This window comes from Rhea pennata, chromosome 12 (genome assembly GCF_028389875.1).
Source record: "Rhea pennata isolate bPtePen1 chromosome 12, bPtePen1.pri, whole genome shotgun sequence".
Lineage (NCBI taxonomy): Eukaryota > Metazoa > Chordata > Aves > Rheiformes > Rheidae > Rhea > Rhea pennata.
In genome coordinates, this window is record NC_084674.1 from 2122815 (window position 1) to 2144625 (window position 21811).

General features: G+C 43.2%; 1 protein-coding gene across 1 annotated transcript; it reads right to left on the reverse strand.

Moving 5' to 3' along the window:
• Window positions 1-389: 389 nt before the first annotated feature.
• ARL8B (ADP ribosylation factor like GTPase 8B) lies at window positions 390-15276 on the reverse strand. Its single transcript, XM_062585531.1, has 7 exons — window positions 15079-15276; window positions 5901-5981; window positions 4697-4770; window positions 4187-4280; window positions 3393-3460; window positions 3090-3160; window positions 390-2779 (listed from the first exon to the last, which is right to left on the reverse strand). The coding sequence occupies exons 1-7, from the start codon at window positions 15199-15201 to the stop codon at window positions 2730-2732; spliced, it is 561 nt and encodes a 186-aa protein (XP_062441515.1). The 5' UTR covers window positions 15202-15276; the 3' UTR covers window positions 390-2729.
• Between the last annotated feature and the right edge of the window lie 6535 nt (window positions 15277-21811).

Sequence of the window (21811 nt, forward strand, 5' to 3'; positions counted from 1 at the left end):
TTTGCTTTAACTGTTAGCTCCAGGTAGCTAATTTCACATGCACGAAACTCCCATAAAATGAAGTAACACGCACAGGATCATTTACTTCAGTTCATTAGTCCCCTTCCCATGAGCCCCATCACATGTGAAGATGTTATTCAGACTTAAAAATGAACCTGTTATAGAACAGTAAAGCTTGAAAGCTTGCATGAAAACAGACTGAACAGAAGACATCCCATTTGTTACCATTATCTGGAAGATGTTGACATGGACACAAGTTAATCAGCAATCCAAGAGAACTTAGTAAGAAAAGGCATTGGGAAGAAACAATCAGTGTAACTAAGTTTATATTAAAAACAAAGCAAACAAGACAAAGACTTTGTTCAAGACCTCAGTCAAAAGTCTTCCAATGAGGTGAGAATCTTCTACTTTTATTAGTACTGAATGATTAGACACTGCTAGATCAGATACTTGTGCCAGAAAACTAAGCAACATATTATTCCAGGCTTGATTAACAAAAGAGCTTGTAATCACAAGCCTTTTTCCTCCCCAAAAATGGAGTTCTAGACAGCTGCCATACTTAAGAACCCTTGAGCTGACTAAAAAAGTCAGCTGACCTCAGTACTGACCAGCTAAGTTTGCTCACATAAGCTGAGAAAGCTATGGGCTTGAAAGGTAGTTTTACAAGCATTTCACTTTAATAGTTTAACCACAGAACATAAAGCTCAAGTATTTACTAAGCCTTCTTCCCCCATTTTAGTTTTGTGGGACAAAAAGACAGATAGCCCATTATACATTGTCATGAGTTCAGCCACATCAACTCAAGTCAGTCAGTTAAATGTCAATACAACCCTCAAAACATAAGTTTATTGAGTAAAGCTGAAGAGCAGTAAACCAACATATGCATCCACCTAAATAAAAAAATTCACGTATTTACAAAGTTCAGTAATCATATAAGTTGTTCACATGCAGAGAGTAATGCACGGGTTAACAATTGGTAGTGTTTGGATGCCATAAACGCTGAAAGCAGTGAAGTAGATAAACACCAAACACATCAAGTTTAGCTATAGGCCAGTTAACTAAACAGTGACCTGGTCCCCCACAAAGATTCACACATTCTAGTTTAGTTTCCTCATTTTAGGCACAAGCAATTTTGCTAAATAGAAGTACTGTAGCAGTTCACGGGGAACTAGTGACTACAGTAGTAAGTTAATATACCCTCTCCTCTACAGCACCAGAGTATGAATTAATTGAAATCATGCTTCTGAGAACTTAAAGGGGACAAAAAGTTAAAACGCAAGTCCAGACTGAATGCAGGCAGCATGTAGTGTCTGTGCAACAGTGCAGTAGTCAGTACAGAACAGTAAGGCCATGGCAGTCTAAATTAAAACTGGTTTGTCATAACTGATAACGGACTAAACAGTGTTTTCAACCAAAGACTGAAATAATGCAAACTCTACATTTAGGTGAAGAATCACACACAGTGTGAGGCAACACAAGCAGGTGTACCATGTATTTGTATACACTAGTAAGCTACACTGACATCACTGTATGAACAAACCAGTCTTAACAAGTCTGTCCCTTTAAATATATTGAAGTCACTGAGAAAGTAAAGCTACGAAAACATTACAATCTTTAGTTTATACATACTTCTCTATACGGTAGAAGCTAGTCAAGAAAGAGGATCAACTCATTGGCTCTCTTGTGCTTTGACACAGTAGAACATTTCATCTTGCAACTTACAGACTTTGCACATGGTTACATCAAGAAAGCAGGCAGGTCTAGAGTTGTCACAATAGCTTAGATGGTTTCATAGCACCAGGTGAAACTGTGCCCAGCTATTTCATGAGCAGAAGAGACACTAAACAATTACATAGATATTGTGCTAAAGGTCAACAACTGACTCTATACAAAAACATCAGTAATTTAAGTGTCATGCAGCAGCTCAGAATTTGTGTTCTGGTTTCAGACAGAGATCACTAGTATCTGGAGATAAAATTTAAAAAGTGTGTCTGAATAAAGTCTGATGTTTGTAGCAACTTGGTTTTATGCTGGAATACTACACTTTTTGAAAGCTTGACAAAACAGTCCCTTCCCATCCCCAAACAAGTGTTAAGCAGAAGCAACAGACAATGATTTTGAACAGTTGATTCTTCCCTAATTCGTAAGTTTTCCTTTTAAAGTGACAGGGTAAGATCTCAGCTATAGATTAGTGATGCTGATCTATGCCTTGTGCTCCCCTCTGCAAACAGTTTCCATTTCTCTGCTTACAAATACACATCACATGCATTTGTGAGATAAATTACTATCCCACAATTCACGCTTAAATGTTTTTAACTACTGTATGTGGCATCTTACAGAATCTTAATGCTGTCAAGCATCAGCATCTTCAAGCCACTAAACACTAGAAATAAAACACTTGCTGAAAATCATATAAAAACCTGGCCCTGAAAAACCAGAACAGTGTACCATCATAGTTAACATGGTAGAGATCATTTTTTTTAAAAAGCCCTCCCCAACCCTCCCAACCTTAGATGGTTGTAAAATAAATATTTTGTGCTGACTTTATCATGACAACTCTAGTTGTTTCTGTGACAAAATAGGAATACAAGTCTTCAGCAGTGCACATGAGAAATGAACTGTGAAAAGGCAGATTCTTGATACAGAATTTTTGGGTAATATCTCTCTTTATGGAGGGAAGTGGACAATTGAGATTATGGCCAACTGGTACTGGAGATTCCAGGAAGACTTCAGCTTCTTCTAGATTTTGAATGTTGAATAAGCCACTGAAGCGTGATATCTAAAAGGAGAGAAAAGAGTGCCATAGTCAAATGTTTACCTCTACTTAGTATGCCAGTGTCTTCAAATACATGAGAGATGTCCAGCCCTTCTCTAGAGGATGGTCCAAGACAGATTAACAGAATGATATCAGTCAAGCTTCTTCATTACCATCAGGAGTTATACCAGATTTAATCAGTGTACTTGCACATTGTTCTTGGGTTTGTTACCTACTTCCTGAAGCCAGGAAGCTTCCATTTAAGAAGTTACAATGCCCCAATCCATCCTCTGACAGCTCTCCAAAATGCTTAATATTTTAGGTTAATAGTTACCTATATTATCCTTCTCTTTGCAAGAAATTGAATAGCAGCAGATTTCTCTGTCCTGAATAGCAGCAAGGTTCCTATGAAGGAGAGAAGATTTCAATACACACTTTATTCATAGTAAGCACTCCTATATTGAGAATCTTTACACTGTTCCCACTTGATCTTCTCCATGTAGCTTGTTTCTGTACAATGTTTCAGCTACCAGCTGTTGCTGGATTCTTCTACTTCTAAATGTGAGCTTGTTCATTTAGCATAGCCCTACTCATTTATTGAGTTAAAACTGCCTTTCACAAGAAGTGCTGGACTTACATCTTTTCAATTAGCTGTTTCTCATCCAGAGCATTAGGAAGGTCTCTCTTGTTTCCAAGTACTAAAACCTGAAAGTCAAAGCAGAAGGAAACAGCTGTAGAATTGATTTTTTACTTTAGGGGAGTTTTACTTAGGGGAATCAGACAACAAGTCTGCATAAGACATTTACTAGTGAAACAAATCAAGAGGGAAGATTACCTACCCAAAAAAGGTCAGTGAGATGCTAATGATTTGATCCTCATTTTAGCCTGACCTGAGACAGAAGACATCTTTTTCTTCAAGTGCCTGAGTGATCTCAAGTCATTGCTGGCTGCTTCTACAATGCAGCCACAGGAAATATGGGGATCTCAGGCTCTTATGTCCAGAAAGCAAGCATGAAAACACATCACTTGATAAAACAGAACACTCCTAGTGAAGTCTCAGCTGAGATTTCCCAAGGTTATTCTATAATTCACATTACACTATTTAGCTTGTTCAATAGTAGGTTCTAGAAGAGAGCGCAAGCTCCTGTTGTGGAATACTGTAGTGAACTCCTGCTCTGGGTTTGGGGGAGTGTTTTTTTTTTTTTTTTTTTGTGGACACTGAACAAGAATAAGTAAGATCACTGAAGGAGTGATTAGAGGTTAACAGTTTATGATTTAAGGCAGGAGGGATAAGTATTATTCATGCTTACACAAATAGTTAAGGTTAGGCGTTACAATTGACTTAAAGGTTCCAAGCCAGGCTTCAGAATTGCTAAAACTATGCACATTCCTCATGCAAGTTTAACACTACCAGAAGACGGCATTACTTACAGGTATTCCTTGTAACTGTGGTTTGTCTAGAAGATTGTGCAGCTCATTTCGAGAGGCTTCTATCTTTTCACGATCTGCAGCATCTACCATGTAGCTTTAAAGAGAATAAGGTTAGTTCAGCAAGACTGAACTATTTCAGAAACAAAAGATCTTCACTTTTCCCTGACAGTTTCAAGCACGTTTAACAAAGTTTTAGACAAAGACAAGTCTGCTGAGAAGTGACTTCTTAGTTCTTTTCAGAAAGGTTCTCCAGAATGGAAGATTCTTTAAGACAGTTAGACTATACTGCCACTCAAACAGGAGGTAGTTACTACTCAAAATTAGAAACGGATGAGAAAGTAGCCTCGTCTTGAGTCCTGAATTTAAGAGTATAATAAGCCATTTAATGTGGCTGTAATACAATTTCAGAATTAAAATGAGTATAGCGAGTTAAATGTGTACAGTTAGAAAGGTTAGATGTAGAAAGTCAGATCTGCAGTTAGCTACTAGCCTAAGGAAGATGACACTTACACAATAGCATTAACTCCTCTGCAATATCGCTCCCACATGCTTCGGAATCGTGGTTGCCCTCCTATATCCCAGATCTTAAGATGGAGAAAAAATAAAAAGAGAGAGGTTAGCTATGCATTATGTTTAAACATGGCACAGAAAGCTAGGACAACAAATTGGAATGCTCAGTTTGTTCTCCTCTCCTTATATCAGCTGCAGGACCTTTCAGGTGTTAGAACAGAAATAACCTCTGCAGGGAGTGGAAAACATAGCTGATCAGAGCTAGCTGGACCAACAGTGTAAGAGCTGAGCTACAGCATCTTACATCAGATCCCAGAATGCTTTAAGTTTACATGGAAACACACTGTGGAACATGTGAGAAGGCTATATGTTGACTTAAAACTTAGCTTTTGACTTAAGCCTTCTTTTCAGCATAAAGTTGTTAGAGCAGGGAGTAACACTTGCTCCTATGCCTCAGACTTCCACAATCGCTGCAGTATGGGAAACTGCAGCAGCAGAGGAGGATTTGGGGGCCCTGAACATGTGAAAATTAACTCAGATTAAAACAGGACAGTGTCACAACACTGCTTTAACTAGCCCATGCACCTGGAAATTGAAGACAGATACTTACTAAAAGAGTTCTGCAAATAAATATAGCTACATTCTCTTAAGCTATTTGAGAAATCTGAGCCTCTTCAGTTTCCTAAATTTGTCCTAGGAAACTAGCATGTTTAACAATTAAGAGCAATACACAGAACAACCTGTCCGTCCATGGAATTTTGCCTGAAGGTATCAGTGAGTGACATGATTAAATTGCTCATAAGTAACCTTGAACAGCTTTGCATCTTGAAGAGAAAGGATGCTTTGTGTTATTGGTGAAGTTAAAACACGGTACAGCATTATGTTCCTAGTAAAACCTCACCTACCTGCCATTTCTAATCAGCTAAGTTCTACTGCCCTCCTAAACTACATCTAGAAAGCAGAACTAGAGTATAAATTGAGCATTAGTAGCCTAAGTTCCTAAGAATTCCTTGTCAGCATCTGTTGCTTGTATGTGGCATTATTTGAAGTGATCAAGAACCCATACGCATGTAATACAGAGAATTTTGATACAGTGGTGGAAGTAAAATAGAGCAGTTTTAAACTAGAAGTTGAAGGTAACTTTGTCAGTCTCTTTAGAGTTGCCTTTACCTTGTTTAAACGCCACAGAGTAGTGTCAACCTACCTTTATCGTAACATTACCCTTTGTAACTTTTCTCATGTTGAAGCCCACAGTAGGAATCATATCTTCACTGAATTGACCTGACTGGACAAAAAAGAAAAAAGATTAAGAGAATTAGATCTAGTGCTGATCTAACGCTGACTGTTTATATGTTAAAATACCACTAGCTCTTCTAGCCATATGCATTCCAATTGAATGCTTCATAGGTGAGAAACTGTAGATAAATTCATGTGTATTAAAGCTTGTGTGAAGTTAGCCATTTCTTACTAGTGCTTAGAAATAACTTCTCAAGCCTTGAGGTGCAAAGTCAGGGGAACTGTTGCATATAAAGTTACTTGGGTAGAAGTGCTTTGGCATAGCTAAATGGACAGACAGCCAGGACAAGTATTAAAAGAGAGCCATTCACCTACTTCTACTGCAGCCAAGTTCAAGCTATTCTTTGGGATCTCCTAGTCACCTTGGAAGGTAGAAGTACCCTGGAGGTTTTCCTCTGATGCAAGCTACTCTATAAGCAGTATTTACAGCAGTAAATCACTCTTGTGGAAAAAGCCTCCAACCTAAAGACATAGATTAATTTCCCGAGGTTTATTTAAAAATGGTGTCAAGTGGAAGAACTTGACAATTTTGTTTCCTATTAGGCTACAGACTTTTGCCCAACTCCTATCAGTAGCAGGAAACGCAACCAAAATGCAACTGGGGATTATTCCAACCTGTTTCCACCAGTTCAGCACCAGTTAAAGCTCTGACATAACTGCTGCAAAACAGTATTATATTAGAGAGGCTCTTCAATTACAGATGTTTTATTATCATAGTTGCACATTTTATCTGTAATACAGTTTGAAAGCCAAGTTCATAGCTACCACCCTGTAGCTAACCTAGGAGCCATAACAAGTGTTATCAACAGTAACACAAACTTCTCCCCTGCTGCCTTAGTTATTTGGCAGGTGACTCCCAGCCAGTGGTCATTATGTACCTCACTGTGCCCGTTATGTTTAACGCAACCAGACAGTCGCATCAGATTTTGAAAAAAGGTTGACACAGATGCATTCAGTTGTTTAATTAGGATTCAAAACCATAGCTGAAGAAAGTCTGCCCCCTCTTCCCTGATGCTGCACAGAGAAGCTATTCTGAGTTAAAAGCTCCCCAGAAATATCCCTTTTAAGGAGGTACAACATAGGCAGCCACTTCATACAGTTAGCATCAAACTGCTCACAGCTGGAAGCAGTCACCAAGTCTGACTGGACATGCTTTCTAGAGTTTGTATACAGAGAAGACAAATAGCTCAATACCAGTGCTTTATCATTCAGTTGTCTGCCTAAAGATCTATGCTTCCTTCGGTTTGTTTCCCCCTGAACAGTGTTCTCCCACCAGCACACCAAAGCTAGAAGCTTCACATACTATTCAGATTCCAGTATAATGCTGATAAACGTTAGAAGTCAACTGAAAACACACAGATTATAGCAGTCTCATTTTTGCTTATTTGGCTGAAATGTAGCAGGACAGAGTCCTTCAGCTAAACAGCATGTTTATCTTGCTGCTGACCTCCAAAAGAAAAATATATGCAGTGCTTAGGTTATAAGACAGACATCTCCTAAACGGGCGATTTTTTTTTCACACTTACGATCTGCTTCACAAAAGCATGGCTATATCAACCAAAGATCTTCTAAAAAGGGCATCAAAGACTTAATTCTTTGAATCCAAGGGAAGCAACTGCAAATCAGTGAAAACCTGAAGAATGGACAACTAAAACTTCTTAGCTAAATTTTCTTTATTCTCATTTGAAAAAAAATGTTGTAATTGTTAAGGTCACAATGAAGAGCATATAGCCTAACCTTATGCAGTACTGTTTCAGAAAGCTTTGTTAACTTTAGCAAGATGGGTTCACAATTGGAACGGGGTATTAATTTCATGTCACTGCCTTGAGAGCTCAATGTCCAACTCATCTATTTTAGCCAATTTGATTATATATAACTGAGACAGGTAAACATTGTTTCCATGGTTGGTGCAATTTAGCCAATAAAGCATGCGCTGTCAGTCTTGCCTTTGAAGGGCCAGCTTGCAACGGTTCCTCAAGTATCACTGCATTCCTGTCCCCAAGATCACATCTAAGTGTCTCCTGAACCTCCATCTTACATGGTACCCATACATTTAAGCTAATGCTACTCAGATACTTCCAAGTTCTTCAACAGATAACCACATTCCTTCAGGACACAGATTCTTTCAGACTGGAGAAAATTCACATTTGCCATATGTTTAACATAATGTTAGATCAAAAGACTTTCTTCATCACAAAGAAGCTTCTACAGAGTTTTCAGTAGAGCTGCTGCACATTACACTTCAGGTATTACACATCCATGGTACACATCCAGGTAGAACAGAAGCTTGTTCAGACTTGCTTAAAAAAAAAAAAAAGAGAGAGAGAGAGAAAGAAATTGCGCAGTCACTTACAGCTTGAGTGTCTGCTTTTTATATTCAGCCTGAATGTTGCACAAACCAGCACCACCTGACACATTTTAAACTGTTGGAAACTGAATGAAAGGCTGGCATGTGCTTTCACTGAATTGCATTGAAAACACAAGCGAATCCTTTCTCTATGTACGGAAGTTGGAGGCTGAGTATTGCAAAGAAAGGAGCGCACTTTCTTTATAGCCCTGAGAAGTACCTCCTTCCTGAGGCTTCGACTATACTGATCAACGCAGATCTTTATTTTGAAATACCTTACTCTGATTTAAGTGCGAGTGTTTCTCTGTGCAGAATCAGTATATTTCAGGAAAGCTACTGGCAGTCACCTTATCTTTTAAGGCAAGCCAGAAGAATTGTTAAGACAATTGCAACGGACCTTACGTCATCATGTCTCAGCATCTCCTATTGTATCTAATTGTCCTGGCCCTGAAACTCAGTCTCTAAATCCAGAACTTACTGGGCTTTTGTTTGCTGCCTTTTTTTGGGGGGGGGGGAAAAGCTATATCTTTGATATCAAAGTATTCATAACCAAAAGCTACCTCGAATGGAACAAAAAAAAAAAAAAAAAAAACACAAAAAAAGCTTTTATTAGTATATAGTTCTATCTGAATCAGAATTTTCATCTTAAAGCAGGTTACTCAGCCCTGTCACTGTGTTCAGCACAGCACAATGGTTCCTCCTTCCAAAATAAGGGTCAGCTTTAAAAAAAGTTTTGTAGGCATAGAAATATTCTCAGCTCCCAATTTGAGAGTGCTTGGCTGTTGTCATATGCAGCAAGCATTGCTCAAACACAGTGTCATCAAGTACAGCAAGAGTAGTTGTTTACAAATCTAGCAATAGTGTCAGTTTTCAGCACTCATGAATATTCCATTAGATTGTACTTCATTCAGACCTCCTGGAAAATCAGCCTTGTATACCAGAAGTGATTGTCCATCAAGACGTTAGCTCCAGAGGCCATACAGAACATGCAGCATTTTAATACAAACTGTTCACTGAGGGTCTCATGATGAAGTTAACTCTTGCCCATATGTAAGGGATAAGAAAGAGGGAGACTAAACAGACTGAGCATCAGAGAGCATACGCACAAAAAAACCTGTAGGACTAGTTTTAAAGGCTGATTGTTTCAGACATGCTCTTTTGTCAATACTCAAAAGCACTGGAGAACCCAAGCACATGACATACTAAAGCTTAGTGCAGTCAGATTCCTTAGTTCAGGAGCAACAATAGGCATTAAAGTTCTCCAGCATTCCTATCAATCAAGGTAGTTAAAGATTAGCATTCATCAGGACTAATCTTTCTTGTTTAATGGAATACGGTACTAATCATTACTGCAGTGACTACAATCAGTTGTAAGAACTACCCTCTAGTACCAGTTCTTCACACATTTAGGTAGTATATCATGGCTTTATATTCAGGCTGTTGTGCATAATAGACATGCAACTGTTTGAATTCAAAATTCACAGCTAATTACAAACATCGCTATTACCTAGTGCACAAAAAAGAAAACTGTACACTCACACCACAGAAGTGGGAAGCTCAGCGTGGATTTGCACAGTTAAAGCAATTTCAGTCCCACGAGATCTTATCTTCACTACTAGGCACAAAACCACCACCATACTAGATCTGATGAACTTTAAGATCAGGCATATTTTTTAAATAGCTGTTGCCTGCTTAGCCTTACATGATGCTTGTCTGCTCCAACAGATGGTTATTATAACAAGCACACAAGTGAAAGACAGTTGTATCATAGGGGAATGTGACCATTTACCTCCTTGAGGTGGATAAAGACTACTCAGAAGAGTAAAACTGCTTCCAGACTAGACTGTCTCCAAGTTTCTGTACTGTGCTCCAGGCTCTAGGAACACAGAGCAGATGTCTACCTGCATGGATCAGTTTGGGTTCAGGTCACCTTGTGTCTGGTGTAACTAGTACCAACTCTTGCATAGACTCTAGCATTTATGAACTATAAGCTCCAACTCTCTCAGTATCAGGTCCAAATTTTGTCCATCTATTATGCAGCAGCTAACACTAGCTTCAGTTTGGGGCTCCAGTATGTTTAACTTCACCTCACAGATCACTGTTCCAAGAAGGCAACAAAGTTGTTTGTCAGTGTCATCCTGCTTAGCCATAGTTAGTATGGTGCCAGTCCTCACACTGCGCATTAGTCTAGACTCTGTACAGCTTCCAGAATCAACTCTGGTGTCTGCACCAGCCCAAGCAGGACCTTCTTGCAGGCCTGTGCTACTGGAGTTGCATCCTGTGAAACACGGCTGCACAAACAGAAATTCAGCCAATTCACAAACACTGCTTTCTACCTTAACTCTGGCACACTCCTCCTCTGGGTCTCTCCCAGTCACAGCCTCCGGCCGCTTGGGTACACATATGCAGAGCTTGCCAGCCAGCACCCACAGAAGCTTACTTCAGGGAAGAGACTGCAGAGTACCTGTTCACTGCCCAGAACGGTCGGATGAGAAGATTTTGGACAAGCATTTAACCTAACATCTAGCGTATTTCAAAAGTTCAGAAAGCATTCAAATTTAGTCTTTTTTTCATACAGAGTCTGGAATGCTGACTTCTAGAAATCTGCAGTTACTAGACTGTCAGCATAAATCTCTAAGTAATGTGATCAAGTCATTAACAATATGATTGGAATTCCTAGAATATATTAAGTATCCTTGAACAACTCAAGGCAGAACTCAAACTGCAATAGCAGGACTGGTGTTGCCTCTCCTCTCCCCTGGCTAAAGTGGCAGCTCTCCTGCTGGCACCAGAGAGCATGAGGCCCACAAAGGCCCATCCACATAGTCCTCAGCAAGCAGTTCACATTTGAGACTTTGATTGTACAGGCTACACAAGAAGATTCTCTTCAGCTAAAAAGAAAGAGAGTGCAGCCTTCAGTTTACATCTCAAAGCTAACATGATTACTGTTATAGGACAAATTTCTTCATCGAGGCTTTGTTACTACATAAAGATTATCTTGACTCATAATACTTTTCACCCACCTAGAAGACATCCTGAACCAGCTTAGCTGACTGGAAGATAGCATCTTAAGCATATGGATTTCAGCCAGGACACTCCTAGTCCACCTGAACTGGAAAACCAGCTTAATTCTTAATTCCCTGTGCTTGTTCCCGTATTTCTTGCTTTTTAAACAAAGGAGGAAAGCTGCGTCTTTCCAGATTTTTTTTTTTTTTTTTGGGGGGGGGGGGTAGATGGTGGGGGAGAGAGAGAGGCAGAGTCATTCTAGCATTATATAAAAGCTACCTTTCCCCATCCTCCACTGCAACATTCAAAGCCTCAACCAAGGAGGACATCATACATGGGCAAACCGACTGTCTAGTATCTGTAGTCTAATTTCCTTCTTGAAATACTTGTAGTGTTTCAGCTCCTTGCAATCATATTCAAAATTTTGAATACTAGTTTGGAAGTCTCAGTCCTTGAGATCAAATGACCGTTTGAAAGGTTTTCCAACAGCATTTCCATGAATGACTGCTACAAAGAACACAATATTGACAAGAAAATGCATTTTTATTTCCCCAAACCTGACTTCAATTGAATTTTTAAAAGAATATGGACTTTTTATTTAATAACTACCGCAGAGCGGCAAAGTAAGAGCTAAAAAGGCACATTTCTATCTAGTAGTCAGTCATGTAAGAGCTTAAAAAAAAAAAATCTTTTGCCATTTGGGGTACAGCAAGCAATACTCTTGAGGTCCTAACTGGAATATGACTCAGCTCATACTAGCTTTATTACCTAATGCAGTGAGGCAATTCATTTCAGGAGATTTTTGCAATTAAGAAACAGCTCACTTAAGTGAGAAGGATGATACATTTTAACTACTGTGAAGTGATAACATATGCTATTTATGATCTGCTGAGGTGCCTCAGAAGGCATTAAACTAGCAGTGAAGCTGTTCAGAACAATCTTTTCCCATACTTATCTGCTATGGCTTCTTTAAGTCAGAGATACTAATAACAGTCACGAGGACTGAAGGATGTCTCAGTTTTTAACTGTCCAAAGGAATCTTCTGTTCAGAGGGGCTTCAAATGAAGTCTTCTCTTCCCAGAAACGAAAGACTCAAAGGCTTGTCACATACGTCAAGGTTAAAACAAACAAAAAACATGCAACCACACACTAATTCAGGGCTTTGACAGGAATCCGAGAAAGGGATCTTATCCATCCTATCACCTCAAGGAAAACAGATGAAGTTTAGATCTTAAACCTGCCAATCAAATTGGGAGCATGTGACTCCCTCCTCACCCATTTAATTCTCCTCTCCTGGCCATTAGATATGGGACTATTAGGCTGAAGAGTTCTTGTGCCAACGCTTGGATCAAGGATTGGTTTACTGGGCTTCAATTGAGATTTCACAGTAGAAAGCCTTCTTTTTTGAAATTGAAGATCAGCAACTTACTATTCACCAGTATTCACTGCCCATAGCCTGGAAGCAGAGTCAGTTTACTTGAGTCATGTTTCAGTTGCACCACATGACTGTGGCGCTTGGTTGTCTGTCATACCTCCCCATACCACCATGGCCTGTGACTTGCAGCTTTGACAGCAAGCCTGATGAAAGCCTGTTAACAGACACTAGCTGCAGAGACGCAAACAACAGATGATATTGCAGATAACATCAAGAAAGGGATATTCATCTAAGAACTCAAGATGCAATACAGCAATGACATGTAGTATCTCTGAATAAGAGCCATAGGCCATCTACATTATGGAAATTAGACACAAGAGGAAATGATAGTCTCCCTTGTGAGCAAGTTTACTCATGCACATGGAAAATTATTTTCATTATGTTTAATATCTAATTAGAAACAGTGACTAACACGAAGCCTTCGCAAAGCAGAAGCTACATTTGTTTTAGTCAGCTACAACTAGATTTCCCTGGTAAGGTTTTTTAAACCTTCTAGTCAAACTAAGCTTGGTGTGATTACAGACAAGCTAAGCATTTGTTTACACTGGAGGCATAAATATGGCAAAGGAGAGCTATCAGCCTAGAAAAAGGTTATTGTAATATTGGATTGTTTGCCTTTCATGGATTTTTCCACCTTCATGGTAGGCAGTGCCATGTGTCAATGCTCCAGTGTAACTGGCTTGAGTTCTTCCTTTAGTTACATATGCTTGATTTGACTGCATACCCTTGCAATACAGATTACATTACAGATATACATTAAATTTAATGCGCTGTTATCAGTCTAACAACTTTCTTATACCAGATACAACCTTATAAGCCATACCAAGTTCCTGGTATGTAATCCAGTTTTTACAGCTACTCTACAGGACTAGCATCTTGCTGTGTCATTCCTTTCATTTTAGTTTTATGGAATCCCAATGCTTTGACAGCTACTTCCATTGAGACCATTAACTGGCCTGCAGAGAGCAGTTCTTTTCCAGGCGCTAGTTTCCAAATGCACACTAGGAATTAAAATAAATCAAACAAGCAACTGACAGGAAACATCTGCATGCCATGGGCTGCACTACTCTTTCTGCAAGAAGTAATGTTATGTTGCTTACTGAAGCTCTGTTTAAAAAGAATATATATATATATATATATATATATATACACACACATATATTATATATATGTATATAGGTTAAAAACCAAAAAACCCCCAAAACAAAACAAGAACTTGAGCAGGACCCTGAAGTTCGAGTTACTCACTCCATTCCACCATCATCCCTGCCCCCAACACCACTAGATGCCCTAATTAAAAACTTTGGAAACGCAACTTGCTATTTCCAAACCTAAGCCAGTTAGCCTAACCAGCTTGCACATTATGCACAACTTCCTTATTTCACTCAGTTTTGCAAGCCTACTTGAATGACACTTACTCAGATACATTTATGGGTGTGATCCTACTGTGCAGTTGAACTCGTGCAAGACTCAACTCTCAGCAAAGCAAGCTGAATGAAGAGGTCAGCTTTACATAGCAGCACGTTTACCACTTGAGACAACCTATATAGATTAAACTTCTGTGGAACTACTACAGCTCCACACATTTGCACAACAGTTTCACACTTAACTCCTCAAAGGAGATGTGCTACTGGTGCTACACAAACAGAAAAGTAAAGCACTACTTTATGCAATGCCATCACCATCCAAGACTCCAGAAAAGGCAAAAAACCTGCAAAGTAATCCCACTGCCCAAGTTTGCAACAAGAACAAACCAATCAGTATCAGCTCAACTGCTGCAGGTACTTTACTCAGAATACCCTAGAGCTTGGAAGTTGAACAAAAACAAGCTGAACAACCCCGACAGCACCGTTTCAGGCTAGTCCAGCAATTTTTGCTTAGCATAACTAAGCAGGGGAAAAGCTGTCTTTCACTAGGGTTGCCCACTTCACGCGATTACCACCAGGCCCACTAAGCACTAACGTTCTCAACTACACGACACCCTCGCTGCGTTTTGACAGCTCATCGGTGCGAAGAGGATTACATGCGCGTGTAAAAGGGTGGCAGTCTTCTTCCTGCCGAGCCACCCATCCCGCTGACGCGCAGGCCACGGCGCTCAGAGAGGCGCGGAGGCCGCAGCCCCAGCGCAAGGCCGCGGGCCGGCCCAGCTCCGAGCCTGGGGCCGCTCCCGTGCCGGCCCCGGCCCCGGCCCCGGCCCCGCTCCCTGCGGCGCCGCCCTCCCGCTGCAGCCTCCCCGCCAAGGCGCCCGCCCGCCCGCCGGCCTGGCCTGGCCCGGCGCGGCGCGGCCCGGCCGCTCACCGCGATGACGTTGACGAAGGTGGTCTTGCCCGAGTACTGCAGCCCCACCAGCGTCAGCTCCATCTCCTCCTTCCAGAAGAGCGAGCGGAACCAGTCCAGCAGCCGCGACAGCAGCGCCAGCATGGCGGCGGCGGGCCTGGGGCGCTGCCTCGCGCGGGCTCCGGCTCCGGCGGCTCCGGTGGCGGCTCCGGCCCCAGCGACGCCCGCCCGCTGCGACGCGACCCGCCTCGCCCCCGCGCCGCCCTCATATGACGCCACCGCGCCGCGCCGCAAGAGCGGCCGCGCCGCAAGAGCGGCCGCGCCGCCGCCGCCGCCGCCGCCGCGCCCCGCAGCGGCCCCTGCCGGCAGCGCCGCCGCGCAGCGCCCCCGGAGGACCGGCCGCGCCGGGGCGGGCACGAGCCCGAGGGGGCGTGGCTCCTCGCAGGCTCCGCCCCCCCCGCGCCATGTTGCGCGGGAGCGGCCGCTGCCTCTACAGCGCCCCCCGCGCCATCTTGTGTACCGGTTTCCCGCGAGGGAGCGCGGGGGCCGCGCTGGGCGCGCAGGAGCCGGCGGAACCAGCGCCTGCCCTGCGCAGCCTGCGGTTTGGGACCGGCCCTTCTCGGGAAGCCTCGGCCCCCAGTCCCCGCCGTCTGCGGGGCGTTTCAGCCGAGGAGTTTGCAGAGGGCTCCACTGTAGCAGCCCGGGCGGAGACTGAGAATCCCCTGACTGAGGAGCAGAGTGAAAAAGCAGAACAGTGCACATGCCCACATAACTTGTATAGAGCAAAGCTGACGGGACTCGTAATAATTCGAGGGCTAGAGAGGTTCATTTTCATAATAAATCCACACCACCTCCAAACGGTCCATCCTCGTCCCGGAGAGACGCCACCGAGGATCGCGGCGCACGTAGCGTTCGTAAAGCCCCGACCGCTAACTCCTGGGGTTACGCCGTGGCGTTTGCTGTGCAAAGGGCAGCGGGGATGGTAGCTGAGCTAATAAAGATTTAACTTGGGGGAAAAAAAATCACGAGGAGCTGAAGGTGCCAGAGGAGCGAGACCGTTTCCCCTTCTTTAGCTGAAGCACGATTTCTCCTTTTCCCTAGATGCTGTGGCAGAAACGTTCCCGTGACTCCGTCGAATCGTCTCCACGAGGAAGCACAAAGTGCGGGGTACAGGGCAGGGGCTGTCGCTTGCCGCTGTGCGGGAACCGATGCAGGCGCGGGCAGGCAGCCCTGCAGCCGAGGACGGGGTGCTGCTCGGGGGCCAGCGCCGCGCCGTGCCGTCCCCGGCCCTGGGGCGACACGGCTCCGCGCCACCCGCCGCTGCCTGGACGCTCGACACGCCGGATTACCGCGTTCAAAAGCTCAGCCCCGCGGTACCCCGTCTGGAAACGGTCCGTGACGCCTGGCTCCTTGCACGGCTCTCGCTCGGGTTTCCTCTTCCCTCGCGTTTGGGTCCCTGCGCTGCTGGAATTAATGGGGGAAGCGCAGCCGTGGTGCTTACCCATCACGAGCGCAGATCATACCACTGACAGGCGCTGCTACAACGCGCCGGAAATGAAACTGGCGTACCCTGCTAGAGCCCCCGTTCACATCGACGTCGGTCTCGCTTGGAAAGAAACCGCACGCCCTGACCTGTCATCGAAGCTTAGGCACTCGCCAGCCTTCTGGAGGAGGCAAAATAGTGGTTTGTTTTGTGTATTATGTTATTCAAGGATCCGGCAGCGCAAAACGTTCTTCCTTAATTGTTTGTTGGTTAAAGCACAGGAGAGGAATCTCTGCACAGGCCTCTTTCTGACTGTGGTTCGCCCTCGTGTAAGTTGATGAAGATTTTGCAGGAGCTGGGAGCTGTGGTGTGTCAGTGCTCTCAGACCGCAGACCCAGCTGAGAGCCAGTCTGAGCGGTCAGTGGCTTCTGTAGATGCGGATCATTATTTGGCAAAGAAAAGCATCCTGAGGTGCATCCACATCATAGTACACTCTGAAAACAGATGTGGAACGGGCAAAAGCACATCTTACACGGCAATCATATTTTCCGTGAGGTGATAAATGAATATTTTACTCCTGAGAGCAAATCCAATTTCCTTACTCAACCACTGGAACAAAATAGTTTGAGAAGCACTGAGTACTTCTGCAGCTGAAAACAACAACTTGATTCCCCCTATCGGTTCCAGTACTGTAAAGATATCAGAGATTTCTGTGTGTAGAACAAATTCTGCATAGAGGAAGGCGCTTCTCTGTGGCATAATTTTCAGGCAATCGAGTTTGTGATTTATTACTAGCTGCTTCCAGAGCCAGCAAATGGCGATGCTATGTCTATTCTCTCAAGCGAATGAGTATTTCAGGCATTTGCATGTTCTCATGTGTCAGTATTTGAATACTATGAGTATTTCTCCCAATAAAATCCTGCTATAATATAGAGCATAACAAAAGATGTGCAATTGTGTTTAAACTCAAAGGAATGGTAAGATCTATTATCTCAGGTTAATAGCATGTTCTCCGTATTCATCTCAAATTACAGGACTCTCCAAAATTCCTCTCACAATGATCAGGGAGGCCGCACTGAGCACTACTGTTGTTACGTAATTTTATAGACCATTCCATACAGGGTTTCTCAGGCCTTTAGACTTTGACTTTGCCTCCTCATTCCCATCATCAGCAGTGTGCATACGCACCCTGGGAATCTTTGCGCTCATTACTGCAGCAGTGCAGAGCAATCAGAGTAATGCAGTCACTGTTGTTGTGCTTGCAGGATATTTCTGGTATCTGAGGAGGACCTGTCTGCAGATGGCCACATTAGAAGAAGATGGCATGTAAAAACAGGAGTCAGATCATCAGTTTCTCTGTCTAGACATTTCCTGGAAATTTCCTGGAGGTCACAAAACACAAGGGAAGAACCACTGGACTCACACGGTGTTACAATGAATAAGCATAAAGATATTTAGGATATGTATGCAGTTGGGTTGACTTTTACTTAAGTTACAAAGTACCTGAATTAGTAAACTTCCATAATCATGTGAAATGGTATATTGCTATATCCTCAGATGAACCATAGAAGTTTGGATAATGCAAGAAAAAATACTGTAAAACTCCTATTAAGGACAAAAGCTTCAGATTTTTCCATGCCATTCAGGAAAACATTGTCATCACAAAAGGTAATATGGAAGATTTAATCAGTATTATATGGTGCAAGATTAGTACGATCGGTAAGTGATGTGGATGTGCGTGTATGTGGAAATATGCTAACTCACCTGGTAAACTTGTGGTCACAAGTCATTTCGGTGAGCTATGTTTTCGTTTTCACCACTAAAGGTCCTTCTTTGCCGTCACTGCCGGATGGAAATTTTCTAAGTCACACTGCCTTATTTTCCTGAGCCAACGGAAAAGAATGAGGGACCCAAATCTACTCCTATAGACCAGTGTCAAACAGGATTAAAAAAGCAAACAGAACTACGCTGGCGTAAAACCACGAGGACTGCACACGAGGGCACAACAGTCTGCAATGAGCTCTGCCAGCCCGTTAACGGGATCCACGCTAAATCCATCACTGGCCCTTTAGCTGCTTGGCAGCTCCCCTGACCGTGCTGGCAGAGCTGTATTAATTGGTTTCTCTCTGCTTACTCTCTCACAGAAGGAATTATAAGCACTGCATGCAGGGAAAAAAGCTCCTTTCCATACATGTCTGCTGCGGCGATGACAGTGAGCTGGGCTGCGCAGGTCGGTGTGTGGCCTGTTGTGCAAGGCACCTGCTATGAAATGACACTACACCCCAGCCCTGAAATTAGAAATTTCACGGCTCCCTCATGGCAGGGAAGGTATTTTCCCAGTGCAGATCATGGCTTTTCTTTGTTTCCATAAAAAGCCAACTAATATACTCCCTCCAAATAAGCTGTGATACGAACTATGCTTTGAAAGGTCTTAATCCATTTTATGGTTCATTAACTGAGAAAATTTCATACCCATGGTTAGCAGTATCAAAGAGGAGGCAATGCCTGGCACCAATTAGTTCTAATAAGGAGCTAAACTGTGCACAGATTTCTGTTGTTAATATGAGAAAATAGGATGACTCCTCTCAAAGTAGAATATCCTACTGGACATTTCTTTAATTTGCCTTCAGCTAAAGACTACTCCTGCTAACTGATGCAGGTGAAGAAACTAATGGATTTGATTAGCTACAGAACCATGCTGTGGGACACTTTCTTTTCCTGCTGAACAAAGAACCATGATAAAATAATAACATCAATATTATTATGTGAGTTCGCATTTCTTCTTATTCGTATTTCATACTTTAAGAAGGCAAACATACGTGCCTTGTTTGTGCCTTCAATTCACTTTGATGATATTGTTTTTCAAGAGGGATTGAGATGTCCATTTGCAAAACGGCTTCGAAACTGGTGGTGCCTTACAGACCAGGCATCCTGATTCCTCCATATCAGAGGAAGGAGAAACTCTGAACTCGTGAAGCTAATGGAGTGATAATTTTGTCTGTCGATCAGCTCTGCTTAGGGGATCTTGCTTCTCAACACCAGTAGGTGGTGCCTGGATCCAGTTTTGCATTTTCAAGTCCCAGTTAAAAGACTAGCAAGAGAAAAGCAGGCGGGCAGTAGCGCACAGGAGATGTGTGTCATCCTCGTGCTATGACTGCTCAAAGGAAATGGGCATGGAAATCAGATTAGCAGTCACCGTCCCTTCCTGTGGTTCACGCATTGCTACGGCAGCTTGACCCTAACACACGAGTAATCTCAAAACAGGTAAATCAACCCTGCATATGCAAACTCCTGCTCTGGGTTGACTGCCATCCCATCCTCAATTTTGTATTTAAGTCCTTTTTTCTTGATTCCATGGTGCTTCAAGACACCTCACTCAGATCACTGTTGCTAGTCAAAGCCAAGCCACATAAGATCAGATAGCTTTTCCCCCACGCACGGCAGATCTATGTTGGCGTCAGTCGTTGTTCTGCTATTATTAAGATAGGCAAGAGTCATTTCTCCTTCTATACTACTGCCTTTTACCAAAGAAACAGCTAAAAGATGGACATTAAAGCTGTAATAAGATGGTGCCTAAATCTGACACACAGCCTGTAACACCTACTATTTCCAGTCATGTTGCAGGGCAGTAGCCTGTGTCTTCCCATAATTTTCAAGAGGGGAGACTTTTGGGTACTGCCACTGTATAAATACTCAGTGAAGAAGCTAAAGAAGTAAAGAAAGGATTTCTCTGTCTTTCACACATCTTCCCTGAAGAAATATTATCTTTTCTGTCTTTCACACATCTTCCCTCAAGAAATATTATCTTTTCTTAAATTATCACTTGAACTAAAACAAAAATATGCCTTTGCCATTAGGAGGAAAACATGCCTTGAGAACTAAAGCAGAATTCTTATTTTCTTAAGGCTGTTTGCAGGCTGGTCCTGCCTCTTTCCTTTAGCACAAGTCAGCCTACAGTCTCTAACATGCTGGGGGGGGGAGGAGAGGAGGCACGGGAGGAGGCATCAGTGGGGCCAAGACAGTCCCAGCTATGAGGGAATCTGAGGCACAAGGCTGTGTGGTGACTGTCATGCAGGAAATCTTATGCATAGAAGTATCTCCTTTCCCGACGTCTTGCATATTTGTCAGAAAAGCAGGCCGGTATGCTAGCTGGCGCATTCTTAGACTGCAAGTTTTCCAGCTCTCTAAGGGGACACTGGATCTCACAGGAAAGCCTAGGTGAAAATCCTTAGGCTACTCATGCCACCGAGATGGTGTCAGATTTGCTTGAGGAATTACCTTACATACACCTCCTTCACCTCCTAGCAGAGCGGGCTTGAAACGTGGCAGCTAAGAAGCTGGCAGGCTGTGAGATTTTTCATCACTGACAACAAAAATATAACTGATGGCAGTGGTTTTAGCATTTTGATTTGGTGGAGCCTGGCAAGCCCTTTGCAGCGTGAGCTGCATGTGCAGGCAATGACCTTCAGCAATGCAGGAGTCTCCCCGTGGCAAGGCAGCAGGAGCATGAATCAGCAGAAGTGTGTGTGTGTGTGTGGAGGGGGGAATGATGGCGAAAAAGGAGTCTGCTTTAGCAGTAAGTTAAAAAAAAAACTTTCCCTCTGGTGCTCCAGTCAGACTTACCAGCCTCTGCTAGGACGAGCACAGACCCCCGTGCAAAAGCCAGGCCCACGCTTACAGATTTATTGCACGGTCAGGACCTCCGCCAGCTGAGACACAACATTTCACCCTTTCTATAATTTAGATTTAAAATCCAAAAAGGTATAAAACCATTTTTTGACTGTTCAGGCTAAGGAGAAACCGTCTCAGAGACGTGTCCTCTGAGAGAAGGACACCAAGCCCTGACCCTCCAGCTCTGTGCAGACACACGCAGTACCGAATTTAGGGAAAACCAGCACCAAGGGGAAGCCCACCACGACAGGGAGGCTCTGCGAGAGGCCCCGTGGCTCAGGCCTGGCTGAATCTGTTCCGCAGATCCCGGGCTGTCGTTTCCACCGGCATGCTTCTGTGTGCCTCCCGGCGGTCCTCCTGGCACGGAGGACAAGAGCTACCTCCCAGTCTGCCCACGAGGAGCACTTTCTCCCCACGTTCACAGCACCAGGGTTTGAAATAGGGCTCCTTACTGCCTGGTTGGCCAGATACCATAGGCAGCTCTGCAGCACCATTCCCAATAAAATTAGGCACCTACAGCTCAGGTTTCTATAGGTGTTTAAGTCCTACCATGCCAGCTGATGTTCTGCAGCTAGGTACCCTTAAACCTATCGGCCATTA